Genomic DNA, 21,009 nt, shown 5'->3' on the forward strand with positions numbered 1-21,009 from the left:
AATATAGCTCTTAAACCTATTTAACTCAAATCAAATCAAACTTTATTTGTACGGCGCATTTCATAGCAGGAGGTAACACAATGCGCCTCACAGAAGGGAAAAAATGGGTGCTTCAACTCAGTGTATATGAAGTCTGCGATGAAATGCCCTGTTATTATTCTAAGAAGTAATTTGGTCGTAGACCTGGCATTATAAACAGACTCCTAACTAAATGCATCATGGTTTAATGAGTCTTCAAAAGAAGTGATGGCAGGGAAGCTTCCGGTGTCAGTTTAGTGACCTGTACGAGTACTGTGGACCAGACGAACGGATAGGTTTGTAATCCCAGTATGGAGAGGGCGTTTGCTTGGTGTGGGGTGTAACGTAACACGTCATGTTTCTGGAGATTAAACAGAACAAAAAAATTGATCTTTCGTTCTGGATACTTGAATGAATCGTTGCAAAGGTCTAGTTTTTGCCTACAAGTGTTTGTTTGTGGCCCTACATGTGCGCAAAATGGATTGGATCGCAGGGGTTAACTGGGCGTGTCGTCACTGATACCGCAGGTAGGAACATTTCAACACACTGTGTGCTTCAAAGTGTGCTTATTTCGAGAGGCTGTGAGGTTCTCCTCTATCACAACTAGCCTGTGAGCAGTGAAGAGATGTTTACTTCTACCGTGAACTGGAACAAAGCTGTTTGGTCAACTTCCTCCTGAAACCAGGTAAGCGTGTGAATATGTCCTGTCATATATTCTGTTTGACATTGATCCACGTAATAAAGATCCTAGGGACGAAGCTGGTTTAACGTTGTTTCTTCAAAAGATAAAATCCGACGGACCTTAACCAAAGCAGTCCAAAGCAGTCCTATCACCTTAGCCTACAGGTAAACAACAGTGTAATCCTTTTGATCGTTGTAACGACAAAGTCATGATCAAAGATGGCAAATAATGGTCTCTCACTACGAGGTGTGATACATTTAAAATGTTGAGGAGTTTGCCAGAGTGATTTGTCAGGTTTGTTGGGGCCATTTGTTCGAGACTTATAAGACTTTAATACAGATACAATTTGTTTCGTATTGATATGTGTATGCAAAACTCCCACTAGGACCATATTGATTTAGCAGTCACATGATCATTAGTTCCACAACGAAAGAACCTTACCTGATAAAGCTAAACTTCTGCTTTTGTATGTTTTGTTTTTATCTTGTGTCGACAGAAAATCTGTTGTGGGGCACAGTTTCACAGACGTCAAAACAAGTTATTGCAAAACAGCGGTATCCTCATATCCATTGAAATAAGCGGGCCTTAGTACCCTATGGATGTGGACAAAGACATAATTTTATAAACTGGTCTGAATCAATGGCTCCACCCCCACCTCCACCACCTCCGCCACCACCTGCGCCACCTCCACCACCTCCATGCAATGGAGCCCTCTCCCGCAAGGGCACCAACCGGCGCTCCAGGATGCGCAACTTCAACTGGGAGGCCATTCCCCAGCACTCTGTGCTGGGCAAACACAACATCTGGACAACGGAAAAGACCTGTAAGGACTATGAGTTGGACACCCATCGCATGGAGGAGCTGTTCAGTCGCACGGACAATAGCCCTGCACAGAGGAAGACCTCCATTCGCCGCAGTATCTACGGGATGCCAGCCAGCACCCAGGGACCTGAGGTACTAAGCTTAGCTCCTTTTCTGGCCTGCATAGAGCAACCCTTTATTCAGTAGCAGGCTTAGAACGATATTCTGCTGTGAGGTGCAGAGACCACTGACAAAGGTGAGAAGATTCTTTGTTTAGCTCCATAGAGAACCTCTGAGGAACATGTATTTAGACTGCTGTTGTACGTTTGTGTATCAACCTGATGACCTTTGCTAACATGTTGGCAAAACTGAAGAAGATGTCATTCACACTTACAATCAGGATTTTGTCTTCTGTATGGGATGGAAATAGCTCAGAAGTTGAACTGTACTTGATATCTGGTACTGTAGTTGGTTTATTGTTCTACATTTTTACGTCAGTAATTTGTGATGTTTCAACATGTGGTAAAAAGTAGGTGTGGAGAAGTTGAGCGTAATACCTCTAGCCGTAGGCCTCAATTGCCAAACCAGGGCCATATCCCCACCAAAGTCAGATACTGTCTGTGTGTGTTATTTGCCTTGCTGGTTGACATATCACTAGCTATAGTATCCGTTATGCAGTGGGGGACGATAGCCAAAGACAATGCAGTGTGTGTATACTGATTAGATATAGTCACTATTATTATCTCTAAAATGTAGTTGGTGCATTTATTTTGCATGAGTTTGACCAACCTGGTGCCCTTCTTTGAAATGCATTGAGCTTCAAAAGAAATTCCTCTTCCATTGTCATGTAATTTCAGTGTGGCTTGGCAGAGAAGCAGAAGTAGGATCTGAAACTGGACGTACACAGCAGGTTCTCAGGTCAAGCTCAGGGCTGCAACAGAATATGTTGCTGTCATATCTTATGCCTGGGCAGATACATGATCATCTTGCAGAACCATTCTCTAAAGTCTTAGGCATGTAGTTGTGCTTTTTGTAGTTTTGCGGCCATTCAGTAACATGGAGTATCATAAAAAAAGCTTGTTCTCCAAGCTCCATGCTCTAAAGCCCATTGTGCTGAGTAGAAATTCTTTGATGTAAAAACTTCTGCAGGCTTTGGTGAGTCATCAGGTCTGTTCTTTTGAACCTGTTTGCTCAAGGAGTATAGTTCCTTTATTACCCGTGCAGTAATATTTTATCTAACGCATGGACTGTGTGTTTATATTGTATTTCTTTTTTCCTCTCACCTGCCAGCAAGTGTTTATTATGTGATTCAGTGTTTGGTTTTGATATGCCTCTAGGTGACACTGGAAAATGGTAAACAGGAAAAGTAAATGTCTCTTAATTCAGAGGTCTAGATGTATTGTCACCACACCTAGTAACGCCTAACACCGTCAAATCCCTGTTTCCCATTCAAACTCCCAAAAGAAAACCACAAGAGGGCAAAGCCACATGAATCATTGGATTTTTCTCCTGTCTCCAACCAAAGCCTAGAACCGAAAAAACATAATTGCATAATTCTGAGGAATGGTAGAACACTTGACACTGACACGGATGGTAATTCGTACAATTTGTTTTGAGTTTGTATCAGCTGTGATATTGTAAATGTGGTAGAAACAAAGAAGGGTGTCTTAAACATTTAACTAAAAAAAGTCCTTATTCATGACATTTGATTTTGAGTATCAGCTAAAATGCTGTTCCCTATGTGTGCCTGCAGGTTGCTCTTCTAAGCTCCAAGAGGAATATGAACATTGGAATTTTCCTCAAGCAGTTTAAACGGTAAGCAAACAGAAATGGGCACACGGGGAAGAAGTGAAGCTCTGAGACATCAACATCCCTAGGCAAGCCCTGCATACCTGTATATCGAATAGTCCACATGTCCTAGCAGGCCATGTTTTTACATGACAACCCTAGATAGAGCTATTTATCACTTTAAATTCAAATGTAATATGTGGATGTTCTAAAATGATTGGCCATCTACCATTATCCTCCATACTTTGACGTTCATTGAAAAGTTCCAGTCTAGCTTGTTGCTTGAAAGGTGGTGAAGTCATATTCATGTAGTCTTAGTGAACTAGAGGAATAGCGACCGGAAACACCAGTTGCCCGCTGCCGAGCAGGCTGGGGCATGTCTGAGGTTGTGGTATTTTTTCAGTGCATAACTGAGCAGTCCAGCACAGCTGTGTGCTTCAACCAGCACTAGGTGCAGCTCAGGCCCTACCCAATCTGGCGTGAGTAATCTAGCCGCGAGACTAGGCTCCCACTTAGAGATCTGGCTGACGAGCCCTGATTGGCTAGTCGCCGTCCCACGAATCACCTTGGTGGATATGCTGTGGCAGAGTCACTGGTTCAATGGAAGTAAATCCCTTTTGTGTCCCACCCTAGGCCGATGGCTGACATGGTGGAGGAGATCAGCCGGGGCGGGAGGGACGGGTTCGGGAGAGGGAAGCTACAGGAGTTGTGCAAACTGCTTCCAGAGGAGGATGAGGTAATGGCTGTTACACTTTTTTTCCAGTATTATATGGGGTGGAGGATAAGGGTTGGGTGTTGATGAGGAAACACGCAAGGATGGCTTCCAGTCTGTATGGGAGAGAGTGGGATTGCCCATGTTTCATCACTTTCTATCGGATAGCTTTGACTGCTTGTAATTTTTGTGTTGCACAATATCATATTACAACCAATAATGTGTTTGTGCGTGTGTGTATGCAGGTGAAACAGCTGCTTGCATTTGAAGGAGATCTTTCAGTACTCACTGAAGCTGACCTCTTTATGGTGCTTCTTGTTAAAGTTCCTGGGTGAGAATGCTTACATTGTACAGCGCACTTGATCAAATGTAATTTTACACAAGTTAAACACACAATATATTCCTCCGTTAGTCACTTTTTGCTGTTGTTGTAGTGTAGGTTGCACATTTCTGTTCTAATGGAAATTACAGTTGGCTTTAGAAATGTTAGTCTTAAACATACTTTTGGACATACTCTTTGCAAGGCCGTGAATGTAAACACTAATGTTCAAATTAGCTTCATCCTGTACTAAGTATGTGTGGTGTCCTTCCTTTTAAATCGTTGAACCTTACTTTCTTTAATCTAATCTTTGGACTGGTCAACACGCGTAACCTCCATAACAAATGAGACGTTTTATTTGAAGGATGTTTGCATCTGTAGTAAATTCATTCTGCGGCTTCCCCTCCAGCTATGAGGAAAGGCTTCGGAGTCTGGTGCTGAAAGAAGAATTTTTCCCCTTCATGGATGAACTTAATCAGTCCATCGTCACGATGACCGCAGCTGGCAAAGGTGAAAGCCAAGAGCTTATTTTTGTGCAGTTAGCCCCCCCCCAACCCCCCTCACACACACACACAACCAATTACCTTTGAATCCCTCCAAAGCACAGATGCTTCCCGAGCCCCTTGTGTGTTCCTTAATATATGAGAGTAAAATGTATGAGTTACAAGTGTGTTGAAATTTTAAAGCATTCTCTTGATTTACTTCTCTGCAGAGTTGCTGGAATGTGTTGATCTCCACTCTGTCATCCGGTTAGTGCTGAAGACGGGGAACTACATGAACGCTGTAAGTTCAGACATTAACTTGCAAGGGAAGTTAATGCACTGTTTTTTTTTTTTTAATATATATTTTTTAAATAAACGCTGAACAACAGGGCAGCTATTTCAGGGTAACATTTTTGTAACTCTATAGACACTGCAGAAAGATATATCCTTTCTGCTGTCTTTGTATGCATTCTGTTTGCTGGTCCTGAGAAATGTCAACAACGCATATGAAAATCACCAGACGCAAAGAAGCGATCACAGATCTACATCGATATCCCCGCTGTAAGGAAGGCATCATGTTGATTTTTCTGGGGTCCCATCCTGAAGCCTTCTATCCTCTTTGTGATTCTCTACAGGGTGGTTATGCTGGCAGTGCCATTGGCTTCCGGATGACCTCCCTCTTGAAATTGGCTGACACCAAGGCCAACAAGCCAGGCATGAACTTGATGCACTATGTGGTGATGGTAAAGAACTAAATCCTTATCTGCCTACTTTTTTAAAAAATAAATGAAAATATGGTGAGAACCACTATAGTATGATGGTAGTGTGGAAATCTCACGTAACCTCTACATTTCCAATGATTTCAGCAAGCACAGAAGATTGACATGAATCTGCTCAAATTCCCCGACCAGCTGAAGCATCTGGCTGATGCAGCACGGTAGGAGGAGTACATCTGGGATATATCGATAGCCAGCTCTGGTCAGATTTGGGGGGGGGGGTCTGTGTGTGTGTAATTCAGGAGACATATTGTCTTATCTCTTCGAGCATCACTTAGGCATTTAAGGCCAGTTATATGTACATGAAGGAGAATCAGCAGGAGTGAAGTTTATAATCGACTTGCAGAGTGGTCGATAGTGTTTCTTCACATGCCCAGATTTTTGATGCAAACAAAAGTAACACGCGGCCTGAGTCTCAAACTCTGCTGCACTCATGAGGAGAATTTAGGTCATTTAATGATATTTTTTGAAGAACTGCAGAAGAATTGGAAAAGAGATAAAGGACATTGATATTTTGAAAAATGTCTTGCACATAGTGAGAACTGCACAGCAGTCTGTAGAAAGCGTTCAAGTGTCAGTGCCATTATAGAAATCGATTTTACAGTTGTCCATGGTGACCGAGCTATGATGGTCATTTTTCACTTGATGTATGACCACTAGCTCAATGTGTCTTTGTCTTCCACCCCTGCGCTGATGCATAATGGTGCAATTAAACATTTCTAATGGTAGTTTGTTTGTTCACTTGAAAACACATTCTGTCCAGAATTCAAAAACAGGAACTGGAGTCCGAGTTTCAGCGGAAGGTTAAGAAAGTTGAAGAGGTGAAAAAGGATGCAGAAAAGCAACCAGACCTTAAACAACAGTTGGATGATTTTCTAACAGTAAGCCCCTTTATACTATGCTTCATTTGGTTGTTTTCCTCCCCATGAAATGTATTTGAAATGAACATATACTGTATTTGCTCTTTCTATAGGATGCGGAGTCTTGTCTGGCTAAAACAGAGGCCTCCTTCCACTACCTTAACTCTGAGACTCAGACAGTGGCTGAATATTTCTGTGAGGATCCCAAACAGTTCAAGTTGGAAGAGTGTTGCTCCATCTTTCACTCTTTCTGTGAGAAGTTCCTTCGAGCCATTCAGGTAAAGATACATCTCTTTTTGCCTTTGATCCCTAAAATGAGGCCGATGTGTTACAGAATGAGATTGCTGACTTGTAATCCTGTTCTGTGAAGTACCCCCAAGTATGTGCTCTTTACTTGTGTATCTGTTATAGCTTACCTTACTTGGTTTCTCAAGTATATAAATGTGGTAAATTGTAATCTTCCGCATAAACTAAATATATGATTGAGTCTGAATATTTTCTTTACTTGATGCTCTTTCTTCTCTTGACCCCTTTTTTTGTCAAAAAGAGGTTTAAGCACTGCAAAGTTGAAATTTGTTACAAACCCATTAGAACATGAATCATCAAATACGTGTACAAATAATAAACCAGAGGGTAGCCTATAAGGTTACACCCGTGGAGATGAGTCGCATAACCCTTAATAACAGCACTACTCAGTTATTATGTGAAAGTCGGTAAGCAGCTTCTATTCCTCTCCACAGGAGAATCACGACCGTGAGATCGCAGAGGTGAAGCGGAGGACGCGGGAGCGTCTGCAGTGCGCCGCCAAGCGCCGCTCCACGGCCTCCTGCTCAACGAGGGACAAGGACATGGAAGGTGTAGCCCTGGAGTCCATCCTCCATCGCTTCCTCAACACCCGCGGCGGCAACTCACGCCGAAGAGGGGGCTCACGGAGCTCCCCCACTGGCTCCAGCTCCGGCAGCCTGTCGGAGATCACCTCCATGGAGAACTGCCTCACTGCCTCACTGCCTCACTCCAGTAGCAGTGGAGGTGGAGGTGGAGGTGAGGATCGCGGTAGGAGGGGTTCCACCAAAGGCACCGAGCTGCAGAGACACGGGAGGAACTCGAACAGAGGCTCCCGGCAGTCTCTTGACAAGGAGAACGTCTTGGAGAACGCACTGATGGGTCTGCTAGCGGATGATGCCAAGAGTACAGAGCACAGGAGCTCCACACAGAACCTCAGGTCTTCCACCCCGAAACGCAACATGAGCGCATCCTCGAACAGCAGTCAAAACGCCGTTCTGGCGGGCGAGGACAGCAGGGAGCGCGATGGCGACGACGAGGACGAGAGCCTGGCAGAGGAGGAGGCGCAGAAGATGCGCGAGGTGTCGCGCAAGGTCCTCCGCTACCAGAACAGCCGCAGCAGCATCTCCTCCGCCGATCTCTCGCTGGACGCCCAGCGCTCGCCTGCCAGCGCTGCTGCATCGCCACGGGGACAAACCTTTCTGGACGACCTGGAGGAACAAGAGAAGGCTCTGGAGGAGCCGGCGGGAGACGGGGAGGCCAAGGTGGTGCTGAGGCCGCACCAGCGCTTTCTCCGAATCAAATCCAACGGCATCGTCCGACGCCACTCACTCACGCTGCCCCCGGAGGCCAAGAGTGAGGACACGGACGAGGACGACATCTGGATCCCTGCAGCTGATCCCAAAATGCCTCGAGCCCCTCCTCTGAGTCTAGTTGGGAGGGTGAAGTCGGAACATCTGGAAACGGTCAACTCTTCCTTTGAGTTTGTTGACACTCCGGTGAAGAATCCTCCAAGTTCCTCTGTGGATGGACATGTGGATAGGGACACGAAGGTGGTGATTCCCCCACTGAACTTCAATCTGATGCAGGGGAGCCTCGTCCAAAGGCGCAGCGCAACTAGGAGTCCTGCTGGGTTCATGGCCTTTTTTAAGCGTCTTGGTGAAAAGACCAAGCCTGTTTGATCCTGACCCCAGTACCTCGAAGACATTTTTTGCAATATGTTTGATCGTTTTGTTAGGGACTTCCTCTTCCTTTTTTATTGTTCTGTACGTGTTCCGCTTTTTGCTCTTTCCATTTCATGCTCAAGTTTTAGACCACTCAATTAACTTTTTTTATCTTCTGTACTTGGAGATATATAAAATGCCTGAGGTTTGGACTTTTTTGCAAAATACCTTGGAATGGTAGGAGCACTCTGCAATGCACACACAAAAGTTCCTGCCATACCATAAAATGTCCACTTGGGGGCAGTACATAACAGGAAGGGGTCCTGAAAAATACACTGCCACATGTTTTTATTTTTCATTAATTTTATCCGCAAATGTTTTTGTCTCTTAATTTATATTTTACTCACCTTACTTGGTCTTATTAAATGTGTGGTTTTTTTTTTGTCACACAAACCATCTGAGCAAAGCCGTTTCTGTGGTTTTCCTTAAGGCAGCTTTCAAATGATTACCAACGTGACCTTCCCAAAAAAAAGGCTTTTGGCATGTTTTAAGTGACGTGATTAGGTTTAAGTATGGCCAGGGTCTTAAATAGGTCAGTGTAACAATGGCACCAGGGTTTCACACAGACGTGTAAATGGCTGGCAAGCCTGTGGTGAACCAGAGAAAGCTTAGCCCTATAAAGACATCCAGGACTTTGCCTGGGCGAGGGCCAGCACCTGGTGGTCTCCTGATAATGGGGTGTGACAGAGACGTCAGCATGAACAGTGCCAGTCCAAAGCTCTCTCTCTCTCTCTCTCTCTCTCTCTCTCTCTCTCTCTCTCTCTCTCTCTCTCTCCCTCCTCCATGCACACTCACTCACTCTCTGCCTCACTCTCTGTCTCTTCCTCGCTCCCTCACGCACTCTCTCTCTCTCACTCTGTCTCTTCCCTATGTCTTGCTGTCACTCTTTCTCCCATCCTTCTCCCTGTCCAGTTGGCTTTACAAAACATACCTCTCTCGCTCACACCCTCACTGCTAGTCTTCTGTCTGCCGCCCCCACCTCTCCCATCCCCCTGTGTAATGAGGGGTGTGAGGAGTCGTTGGGAGGGGGAGGATTAAGACATCCAGATAAAATGGGGTTTTGGGTTAAATTAGCGACAGCTGAGAACAGCATGGGGTGCATACATGTTTGCAAATAATGATACAGTTGACACCTAAAGTGCCAGGGATAAACGTAACGTAGAATATCATTGACTTGACTTCAAAAATCAGAAAGTAATGGAAATACTGAATTCTTTATTAATCTGTTTCTGTTTTTTTTTTCCTTTCCTTATCTGTTGAGCAGGTAGCTACTTTTCACAGTATCATTATTCCTGTATTTAGATCCAGTTATTGAAAAGCCAGAGATTTACCAGACTGTACTCAGAAAATCGAAGGTATAACAGACACGCACGCACGCACACTGTCCGTAGATGGTAAGATGGTCAGCCGTAACAGTTGGGGTGATGCTTGTCATCGCACAGCCATTGAGAGAAAGCCGGCCGGCTCTCCCCTCTTACTGTACACACTGTGCTGCTGCTTGGGGAGATGCTTGGATCCCGCCATCTGGCTGCACTATGCTGGATGCAGTCTCCATGGCAACCCACTCTCTCTCACAATGAAAGCCTGAGATGACTCGCCACTCTCCGCCCCCCCAGCCCCTCCCTCCCACCCCCACTCCCGCCCATCAGCAAACAATACAACCCCCCTAAACGCCACTGTCTCATTACTCCAGCCAATAGCACCATTACCTTTATGTCTTGGTTTTTACTGCAGCCCGGCTCAATTGCGTCTCTTTATAATACCAGATTTCTCTCAGAGCTTTCTCTCTGAGAGAAGAGTGCTACACACACACACACACAAAGCTGTGAAGGGCAGGAAATCCTTTGTTATGAAAGCGGACCTTTTGCCCCTTGTCTTTAGCGTAAGGGTATTTTGGGGTGTTTTCATGACCTTATGTGCACACATACACACATACACACACGGTGACCTAGCTCATCTTCCCCTCAAATCCCAGCTGGCCATGTTTGTATTGTGTCCCCCCGTCCTAATCTTTCCCCCAGCCTCTCTCTTTTCAGTCCCATCCTCCTTCCTGACACTGCAGGGTCTCCATGCTAATCAGTCCTGCAGCATGAGCCTCCACCGGACCGCTGAAACAAAGGTGCATTCACCCACAAGATTCTACCTCATTAGTCAGACGACTAGGAAGAGCTACAAACAGGACTTTTGTTATGCCACTCCTCTTCCCGTGAATGTGCTAACGCTGGTCTCTTGTCTCTACATAGTCTTATGTGTGTGCGACAGAGAGTGTGACGCTGGAATTTCAACACATCTTCTCTTCAGGCAGCCGAGGTGGCAGCAAGCATCCTCACTGACCTTTTATGGGCAGTGGGGGGTATGTGCTTGTGTGCGTGTGTGTTTGTGTGGTGTGTGTGTGTGTGTGTGTGTGTAGGCCACTGCAGCAGGCAGCTCTGGCAACCCCATCATCTGTTCAGCCAGGCAAAAGTGGGAGGATGCTCTAACCTAGCTTAATTTGCATACTAGCTCAGCTATTGGCCATCATGGGCCCTCCCTTTCCTAACTGGGCCAATGAGCACCCAGTTTGGCCTCCATTCCGCTGTAGAGTCTCCCACCCTCAATCTCTGTCCACTCTCCCTGTCTCTCCCACCGAAGACTCTTTCTCACTTCCCCCCTTCTCTACAGCACAAGACCCCCCTCTCGCTCTCTCGCTCGCCCTCGCTTCTGACGTCTGTCGTCTGGGTTTGTCTTCTTTACGGGAGCGGTCGAAAGAAGCGGATTTGACAATGGGCAGCCTCCGGCGCGCCGAGCGATGCTGACTCCTCATCGGTTCTTAACTGGAGTCTCATGTGAGTACCCTCCTTTAATCCTGCTCCTCTTTTGTCTCACTGCATTAGGAGTGCCTGTCCTCCTCATCCTCCTCCTCTTCCTTCTCCTCCTCCGCCTTTCCTTACACTGTCCAAAATTCGCTACTCGTACGTGCATATGGCACAATACGGTGGCGACTGAGAGAATGAATAATTAATTAATCTTATCTGACAGCTGCGTGGTTAGTGAATCTGGGGCTAGGGCTGTGATTTACTTGTCTGTTATGCTTTTTAGCATGGTTGAATTGTTACACATACTAAAAAATGGAGGCGCAAGCGATATAAATGCGGACGATGGAGAGAAAAAGAGGAGCTTTTGTTCGTCATCCTCTTTCAATGGAAAGCCTTACATCTGTCTATTGAGGTTGCCTGGCTGGTGCCTCATGTAGCGTGTTGTGTAAGCATGTGGGTGTGTGTGTGTCTGTGTGCTGCAGTGTTTGGGCAGGGCACAGGATGACCGGGGTTCGGGCTGGCATGGTTCATATTGAAGGTGTACCTGCGTGAACAAGGTTTTCATGTGCAGTGTGTCGTTTTCTACCGTATTCTGGTGTGCACTCCAAAGCCTTGTGTATTGGTAGCTGTTGTGTGATTGGTTGGAATAATATCATATAAGAATGTCGTCTTTTGTTTGTTCAAACCATAATTTAAACTAACTTCTGGCATGACTGTCATGTAAGACTATTTTTGTTTAATCTTTATAACATACATTGTTTTAATTGTCTCTTGTAGAACTGGTAGTTTTTATTTTTACACTGGCTCGTGGCACATATGTGAATATATCATTCAGTGTTACATGAGGGTTGCCCTGTGGGGCTTTAGAGGATGCTATTTTTGCCACCTGGGGTCACATACAGAGCAGGGGCCATGAGCGGATGTGTGTAGTGGCATGCCTGCCGGGCAGAGAGTCACCGTGGTCTCAGTGCAGACGCCTCTTCCAGACCCCATACACCTCCACTCACCATGGTCTCAGTGCAGACGCCTCTTCCAGACCCCATACACCTCCACTCACCGTGGTCTCAGTGCAGACGCCTCTTCCAGACCCCATACACCTCCACTCACCGTGGTCTCAGTGCAGACGCCTCTTCCAGACCCCATACACCTCCACTCCGCTTCGTCAGTGGCTTGTACACAGAACACCAGGCATTTGCCTCCGTGAGAAATAGTGTTGGATTATTCTGAAGGAATACGCTCTGACAGTTGGAGTCCTTTTAGATTAACCCGCCGATCTCCACCGAAGCCAGGACTGATAAAGTGAAGAAAGCGTGTGTTGAATCTTGTGTTACTGCACAACTGATAAAGTCCAGTGAGGTGAAGTTAGCGGTGTGTGCACAGCGAGCAGATGAACCAAACAAGCGTGAAATGGAAAAGATGGAGGCAATTACATCCAAATCACTAAATTACATTTGGTATGTCCAAAGGGCCTATATTCAAGGGCCAAAAGTAAGTCAGGTATTATCGCTAACAGTCCATAAAAAAAGAGAACGGTTAAAGTGGGCTAGTGATGGGAGTGGTCTTCACACATGACAGGCCCCTACACCAACAACACATGTTCATGGCCACAGCACACAGGAGATCTAGTGGTCTTCACACATGGCAGGCCACTACACCAGCAACACATGTTCAGGCCACAGCACACAGGACATCTAGTATGATGAGTTTTAAACTTCTAAATGAGGCTTATGGATTGGTCCTAAACCAGGCAAGTTTAAAGCCAAGAGCTGATCCTCAGGCAGCAACTGGTTCCGGACCAGACGTGGCCCTGATCTGGCGAGGAGCCGGCAGATCTCTGCCCCGTCTATTCCACTGTCAGCTTCAGTCTGGGTGTCTGTCATTGGTTCCCTCCATATTTGGAGCATAGGGACATTGCCTCCATTCCCCATGCTTGTGCTTTTTCATCGTCAATTTTCAGGCTGATTTCAGGTCAGTATCCTACGCGTCAAAATATGACATTTTGCTATGGTTTAAACAAGCCCTTCTCTAAAGATAGAAACATGAGCATAAAAAGAGTCGGTGCTTTTAAGGGAGCTTTTAGGGCTGTAGAGGTGAAATGGTCATTGTGGAAAGGGGCCAGTTGTTTGGGGCCAGTGGATAAGGCTGCTCAGCTGTCACTAATAGGAATATTATCTGTCTGACGCCACGTGGAATAACAGACTGCACCTTGGCTGTTAACAGCCGCTCGGTCACGGCTGCAGCTGGCTTAGGGGGCTCCTCGGCTTAGACGAGTAATGTCCCGTCACCCTGTCATGACCGCCCCACTCCACTGGCCTCAAGCGAGTCCTAAATGAGTTTCAAGAGAGTAGGAGACCTTCTGTCTGACCTACTCCCTGTTTACCTTTTTTTTTCTGTCTGCCTTATTTGCAGCATTTTGTCATCTCTCTATTCTCAGACCAGTGCTTTGTAGGTCCAACTTTGCATGTCTCTCTGTTTCACACTCTCTTGCTCTCGCTCTCTCTCTCTCACACACACACACACTCTCTCGCTCTCTCTCTCTTCCCCTCTCTCGTACGCACAAAGTACTCTTTGACAGACGAGACCATCTGTCATGAGGGTGCAGAATCCTGCCCGTCAAACAGAAATGAAAGGACAGGCCTCTAGTCAAAACAGCCATTAGATTCCTTGTGTCCTCCTTGTATTGCAGCGTCTTGTCCCTGCAATCTAATACACAGAGGTAAATGATCATTCTCCCTCAATTTGAAATGAAGTGAATGCGCAGCATGGTGTTTATCTCGGACGAGTGAGCATCTCACTGACTCTTGTGTTTTTAAAAGGAAGTCCAGGCAAAGCATATTCTCTGGCTTTCCATCATGATTGGCATTGCTCTTGACCCGTAGTCTGAGGTCTTAGGAGCTTCTACAATCAGATAAATGAGATGCCGTTTTTCTCAGGGAACATTGCGCTTGTCCTCGTAAGACTGTTTAAGTGCAGTTAGTGTCAGACAAATAGATGGTCTTTCCCGCGCCAGAGCAGCGATTATTAGATGGGTTTACACAGTCTGGCTTCCACTGCTGATGAGATCATGCTTCCAGACTTGTTTTTTAAAGAAAAAGAGAAATTGAAAAGCCTCCCTCTCCTCTCTCATCATTGTTTTTCTGATGCTTGACATTGTATTGTGTGATGTGTGTGATCACATCACAGCGCTTTGTTACAATTTCAACACATGAAAGGATTTGACTTGATTCCATGCAGAGTACCAGTGTCTCATCAGCATCAATTAAATAAAAATGTCATCGGCATCCAGGCAAGGTATATTAGGTTTGAAGTCTATATTGGATAGTGTTAAAAGATAAGGCTGGTTATGTTGCCATCCCCCTTGGGAACCTTTATGTTCACAGAGCTGAAATGTTTAAATGTTAAAAAATAACTAAATAAATGAATAGCAAAGGCTCTCACCCCTTCCCTTTTCCTAGCCTTGCTTTTTTAAGTGAATATAGTGCGTCATTCAGCTATTGATCAAACAGCGGGGTGTTTGCCTCTTGCAAGATCTCCCTCCATCTCAAGATTAGGGTTTTTTTTTTTAGTCCTACCTTGTTTATTTCTCCAACACTATCACCACACACATTTCTCTTGTCTGTGGCTCTCTGTCTCGTGTGTCTTCTTGAGTACCTCAGAGTGAGTGCTGTAGTCTGGAGACTTAAAGCACTGGAGAAGCCAGCCTGCTGCCTTGCCTTGCCTTGCCTTGCCTTGCCTTGCCTTGCCTTGCCTTGCCTTGCCTTGCCTTGCCTTGCCTTGCCTTGCCTTGCCTTGCCGTGTGAAGACAGGCATGTCGCTCTCATTTCCATATGAATCCAATAGTGGCAACCTAGCGGAACCATCCGTCACCGGTAAATCAATAAACATGCGCCATGTCTGTGTGTGTGTGTGTGTGTCTGTGGTGCGTGTGCAGGATCATGTGGTCGGCTGTGTAGGTGTGAAGGAAAGGAAGTGGCGTGAGTGTGTGTGTTTGTGCATGCCCATGTCGTCAGGAGTTAGGGCGGTGCCCACACACAGTGGAGCATCTTTTGACCTTTTGTGTGTAGTCTGCAGTCCGTACGCATCCCTCTGCAGACAATGAACAGGCAGCCATGACATGTGCTTGGGATGTCACCACGCCTTCATGTCTCCAGGCATTTAGCTGACCGCTCGTAGCCGTGAAGTTGGTTGACACCCTGCTTTGGCCACTCCCTTCTCTTGTACACGAATGATACAATGATGATACACGATGCAATGAAATATCACGTCTGATTTGAATGTGTTGATTTAATGAACGTGTATTCGTAGTTTTATCGGTACATTGTGAATTATAAATATGTCATTGTGTGAAGTGAGTCTGTTGTGAACATATTGCAATATGTAGTTTTTGCAGGCAAATGTTTATAGACTTAAAATAATGTCATTTTGAAAGCATATTTTAAACTGCGATTCATCTCTGCATCTAAGTTATCTGATAATTAAAAAAAAAACATAACATTTAAGAAATTGCCTAAAAAATGGAAACGAAGAATTTTTTTGATTTATCTCAGTTACATCAATACGGTGGGCCTGGAAACATGTTTATTTAGGATTGAAAAACTACCTATTGCACCTTTTTAAAACCCCTCAGCAGTTGTGTAGATAGAGGCAGTTTGGCAGATAGAAATTCTGTGACTCAACAAATCCCCTCCCCCAGTCAGATGGAAACAGTTTTGTTATTTGTTCCAACTCACCTTCCAGTCCTCTCTTCCCACACAGACACACACACACACACACACACACACACATATCATCACTTGTCAACATTGTGTGTTTCGAAGAGGATGTGCCTAGAATACAAAATGTGGACCAGAGAGGGAAAATAAAGAGTAGAGAATAAGGAAGACACAGTGAGGGGGGATGAAGAGATAATGGAGATGTGATTCTCTCCCTCCCCACCAGTGCAGTCTGCCTTCAGCCCGGCAGATGAGCCCCCAGCTGGCACTGAAGCAGCTCCAACCCTGGTGAAGGACTTTTATTTTTAAGAATCTCCACCACTTAAAAAAGGATTTTCTGTTCACAAGAGAAAATGAGGCCATTGTATGAGGAGCAGTGCCTAGGGTTAGGGCTAGGGCTACCCAGGTGCAACCCTGAGAAGAATGGAGAAGTCAGACAGTATGCCTTGACCTTTCGCTTCCATTATTAATGCCCCCCCCCCCCCCCCCCCCCCCCGCAGTCAGACGTCTCTCGCTTTTAGACACGTTCCCACGTATGGCATCCCCCCCGCATCCCCAATGCTGTAGTATGGGAGTGGCCTGAGGAAGATAACATCATGCAGTCACAGCACAGCCTCAGTGAGGTCCAGAGAGGCGTGGAACTCACATATAACCATCCAGGCCCCACAGTCCCAGACTCATATCTGATGGATGTGAAGGTGTAGTATAAACCGTTATGACTGCCTTACCATGGGAAATCAACTTCAGGATAATTAAGAAAATGCTGTTCATCTTAAGTGTTCGTCTTAAGTAGGACAACTAGAGACCAAGGGAGCCCCTCTGTATTTCTGTAAGCAGCAGACCTGCGAAAGGGAAGTATTACTTTATTTTAAAGAGAATTTGTGAACAGGTCATACTCTCAGAATCTTACTGTTCACCTACAACCTTCAGAGATACAGATTTCCTTAACTTAAACCGTCCTCAAGACTGCTCGATCCCCTTCATTAAGTGAACGTCTATCACAGTTCTCTACTGGAACAGCACGTTTCGACACTCCTTAGCCACTCACGCGCATGAATGAGCCAGACCTGACAGGACGGAGTGAGTAAATCCAGACCGATCCACAGGATGTGAGAAGGAAGTGCTGTGGTATGGCGGCGTCCTGTTGTTGTTGTGATTGATAGACTGCCCGCGGTCCAACGCCTCCCTTCAGAGAGAGGACTTCTGGATGGCCGCCCCCTGTGTCAGCTCTCCCCTCCGGGGCTTCAAGAAGAGCTCACTTTACACTGAGACTTTATTTTCAGAGCCACAGCACCGACAGTCACATCCTGTGTGGCCAGATCCCCCTTCTCTTTTCCTTCTCCAGTATCCCCACCCATCTCCCAGACCTTCCCACCCTACTTGATGTATTCCACAGAAACAATGGCAGCCCAATACATTTTGTTTGCCACAGCATGTTAACTTCTCGAAAGCCTCTTTTGAGGAATGTTTAAGGCATTAGACAAAAGGTTTGGGTTCAACACCATAATTAAGCAGCCTGTTAGTGAATTATGAGATGTATTAGGGTTGTCAGAATAACACGTTAATTTTGATTAATTGATTAATTATAGAAATATAATGTGTCCGTAAAAACAAACGCAGATTAATCACATTCTATTATGCCTGTTGACCCCATATGTCACTGTGCACAGGTATAACAGTGAAAGTGCTCAGCGACAGCCATATTGGATGAATTTGAATTGCTACCTCTAGAAGAATGGTGTCTGTGTTGGGGTAATAGTTAGTATTGTGCAGAGGTAGCCTCAATGTTTTGGGCTGTATTGGTAGTTGGAAGTGGTCTACAGCCTCATGTTGCAGTTATTTATGTACACTGGCGTGGTGGTGCAGTGTTTACCATTACTGCTCTGCAAGTGGTTGACATGGGTTTGATTACCGATTGTTGCATGATGACGATATGTTGCTTTGGAAAAAAGCCTCTGCTGAATGCCAGGCCTTTACCTTTTACATCAGCCCTTTTTTCGAGATAGAGAGGGAGAATTACAGAAGGTAATTTGTAAAATATCTTTTTTTTGGTGACATCATTTTGTTAGCTAGCAAAATTTGACCAGTGCTTTAGTTGTTAGTATAGTCTGATGTTACCTAACTAAGGTAGCTCGCTAGTTTTAGACAACCTATGTGATGGGTTAATCAGGAATAAAGAAAATGTGTTCTCCACGAGATAAAGTTTATTCAAGTATCTGTTGTTTGCCATTAGCGTCACACTACCAAGGCTTGTTTACTTTGTCACATCACGTCAATCTGACAGATGTGTGTGTCATTTTTAAGATATACAGTATATTTTACACTATCATGCATTATGACCATTCTCCTGAACTTTTAGGTCTCTGCTGTGGTTTTAATACTGTGCCTTTTGGCATTAAACTGCACTTAGATGTAAGTGAGCTTAATTATCTCTTCATCCTTCCCCTTCTCTCTGTTTCGCCGTCTGCTTGTTCTCGCCTGATTGACAGTAAAATTAAGCCACTTATTTGAACTTCTGTGGAGCACCGTAAACTTGAGGCGATGCATTTATAAGGAGAAGGCGGCATTATGTAATCACAGGGTTGGGTCACTTTGCTGCATTCCGTCAGGAGAAACAGTGCAGTTGTATAACTGATTATCTCCACGCTGACAAAGGATCAGAACAGTGCATATATCAAAGCGAAGCACTGCGGGGGGGGGGAGCTGTGGGAGCCTGTGGTGGAAGTGTACCGACGGTGTTCGAAATGAAGAGATAAAAATGAGCTCTTACTTGTACCATTTCTTCTTAGGGTGGGCAGAAGTAAAAGGATAGACAGAAATATCAATCTCAGACACACACACACACACACACACACACACACACACACTGTAGAAGCTGAAGCCCAGTGTGCTTGTGCTCTCCTGACCTTACCTTTGGCATGCAGACAAACTGTGATTGACTTCAGCCTTGTTTACAGTCCAAACATGCCTTCCACCTTCCTCCTCCAGCTACTCACTCCCAAACGAGGTCGGCTTTAAATAAAACAGCAGACAAATGAACTAACATACTGGGGCAGTCGTGCATGTCATGTCCCTGAGTTTCATCCATGCCTTAGTGCATCTGAGGGCTCTCTCCGTCTCTCCTTTTAAAAGGCCCCTGACAGTGTGCAGTCCACTTGCTCTAGATTAACTTTTTGCTTTTTATACATTTGCTTTCACCTGAATCCCACTCTTCCACAGTTATTTGAAGAGCCCTGTACTGTAACCTTCTGTGTACTGGGTAGTTTGGTTTGTTATGCTGTAATCTTTTTCTCTGTGTCATTCTTGCATGCATTACAGGGTTTTAAGACCCTTTTAGCAGTCTCTCTGTCCTTCTGCATCAATGCACAACCCATTTCGGTTTGGACGTCTTATTTTTCTTTCACAAACCTCTGGCATCCTGGTTCTTGCACAGCGCTGTATTGTAAGGCTGTGTTCACCAAAACGTCTTTTTCTAAGCGTCTGTTTTACATTACAATCCTATGGTGTTTTCAAAAACGCCCTGATCTTCCCTTTGAAACGCTGTCACCAGCATTTTTTTTTCCTGCAGCTCAGGGCGTTTATTCTCGGTTGATAAAAGTTAAACTTCTTAGTAAAAAACGACCTATGTGAAGCACTGTTTAGACAGCTGACCAATCATAAGAGGAGCAGCAAGACCCGTCGTGTCCCATAGCAACGGAGGAGAAGGAGGAAGCGGTAGAGAAACATATTACATTCAAATCAAATCAAAGCACAGTGACGGACTGTATCACCAATAATAATTTGTGGTGTAAAACTGGATGGGTCCTAAGAGTTTCTGTTTGTGTTTATTGCAGTCACTAGCAAAACTAGCCTGTTACCTAACGTAAACTCTATATTTGCACAAGTTGTTATGGTAACAAAAGATGCACTGAACTGCATTTTGGAACGGCGATTCTGACCAGCGTCTTCCATCCGAATATGTTATGTGTCAACACAGAGTTTACGTATGTTTTTGGTCCAGCTACTTCACTGTTTCTGATTCCCGTCTCGAACGGAATGCATCAGTGGGTTTTGTTTCCTCCCAACACCCCCTCCTCCCCCTTGCTTTGTTCATTTGTTTTATCTCTAAACCTAAGACCTAAGTCTGACTCCTGGTCTCCTCTATGGCTATTTGTAGAGCCCTGCACTGTGACCCAGGCAGAAACCGGATCATACGTATTTTCAGCTCCAGCTGCTCCATTTAATACTGCTGGCCTCTCACTGATGAACGAGGGACTTGGCCCTCCTGCTTTAGTTGTTTCCTGCTCTCAGGTCCCCCCCTCTCTCTCGCTCTCCCCTCTCTTGCCGTCTGCATTAATGTGCATCTTGGCAGTGGGCATGCTCCATATGGCTCTGATTCTCTTGGCAGAACAGAGCCGCCTCGATCAGATGGCTGCGCGGGGTCCACAGGGCTGTTCTGAAATACAACACCAACCTGTTTGTCCGTTTCTGGGCGGGACCGCAGGGAGGGAAGGAGGCCTCGGTGAGACGGTGAATCTGAGGTCATCCATGTCACGGTCACTGATGAATGATGCATCCCTGCTGGGTGAAGGCAGGGCCCACCAGCAGGCTGATGGTGTTGATGATGTTGTTGATGATGATGATGATATCTCCAGTGAGATGGCTGCTCCAGACAGACAAGGCCTACATTTTCTGTGTGTCTATTTATAGACCCAGAACTGCCTGTCTGCAGTCAGCATCGTCACCATCTTCCTCATCACCATCCTCATCAGCGGTATCATTATCCGAAGCCTACCTGCACATCGGAGGCACCATGGGAGGTTGATGTCGCCAACTGCGCCTGCATGACTCAGACTCCAACAAGCCTCAGACTTCAGCGCCCCCCCTCCCACACACACACACACACACACACTTTTCCCTCTCTTCAGCAGATGCGCCTGGCCACCGGCTGTCTGAAGCGGTGCTTACGTAACACCTCGCAGCATCAATAATTGAGCCTGGGCGCAAGACGAATCTGTCTGTTGGCTCAGGCGCTACCTTGAGCACCTAATGTAGACAGACGAGGTTTACATCGCCATC

At 45.6% G+C, this 21,009-nt stretch overlaps 2 protein-coding genes across 4 annotated transcripts in view; both read left to right on the forward strand.

Moving 5' to 3' along the window:
* Positions 1–240: 240 nt before the first annotated feature.
* Positions 241–8,845, forward strand: fhdc4 (FH2 domain containing 4). 3 transcript variants are annotated; one of them, XM_031573037.1, is made up of 14 exons: positions 255–545; positions 626–703; positions 804–864; positions 1,197–1,654; positions 3,255–3,316; positions 3,923–4,025; positions 4,247–4,332; positions 4,730–4,830; positions 5,033–5,103; positions 5,438–5,545; positions 5,669–5,739; positions 6,342–6,459; positions 6,552–6,716; positions 7,179–8,845. In XM_031573037.1, exons 4-14 carry the CDS (start codon positions 1,340–1,342, stop codon positions 8,400–8,402), a joined length of 2,424 nt encoding a protein of 807 aa, XP_031428897.1. In that variant the 5' UTR covers positions 255–545; positions 626–703; positions 804–864; positions 1,197–1,339; the 3' UTR covers positions 8,403–8,845. The 3 variants fall into 3 exon arrangements, with proteins under 3 accessions (XP_012693325.2, XP_031428897.1, XP_031428896.1); XM_012837871.3 differs by lacking the exon at positions 804–864 and having other exon boundaries at positions 241–314; positions 546–703; XM_031573036.1 differs by lacking the exon at positions 804–864.
* Positions 8,846–11,034: 2,189 nt separating this feature from the next.
* The window catches only part of LOC105909295 (tripartite motif-containing protein 3-like), a 33,637-nt gene continuing 23,662 nt past the window's right edge, over positions 11,035–21,009 (forward strand). Inside the window, exon 1 of the mRNA XM_031573045.2 lies at positions 11,035–11,269. The gene's annotated coding sequence lies outside the window, so the exon portion shown is untranslated. The remainder of the gene's footprint in view (positions 11,270–21,009) is intronic.

This window comes from Clupea harengus, chromosome 9 (genome assembly GCF_900700415.2).
Source record: "Clupea harengus chromosome 9, Ch_v2.0.2, whole genome shotgun sequence".
Classification (NCBI taxonomy): domain Eukaryota; kingdom Metazoa; phylum Chordata; class Actinopteri; order Clupeiformes; family Clupeidae; genus Clupea; species Clupea harengus.

Excerpts from the sequence above, each read along its gene's own strand:
- fhdc4 (XM_012837871.3), top strand. The coding sequence starts at position 1,340 with ATGGCTCCACCCCCACCTCCACCACCTCCGCCACCACCTGCGCCACCT. Across the intron at positions 4,026-4,246 it reads TGCTTCCAGAGGAGGATGAG|GTGAAACAGCTGCTTGCATT; the intron begins GTAATGGCTGTT and ends GTGTGTATGCAG. Across the intron at positions 5,104-5,437 it reads CGGGGAACTACATGAACGCT|GGTGGTTATGCTGGCAGTGC; the intron begins GTAAGTTCAGAC and ends GATTCTCTACAG.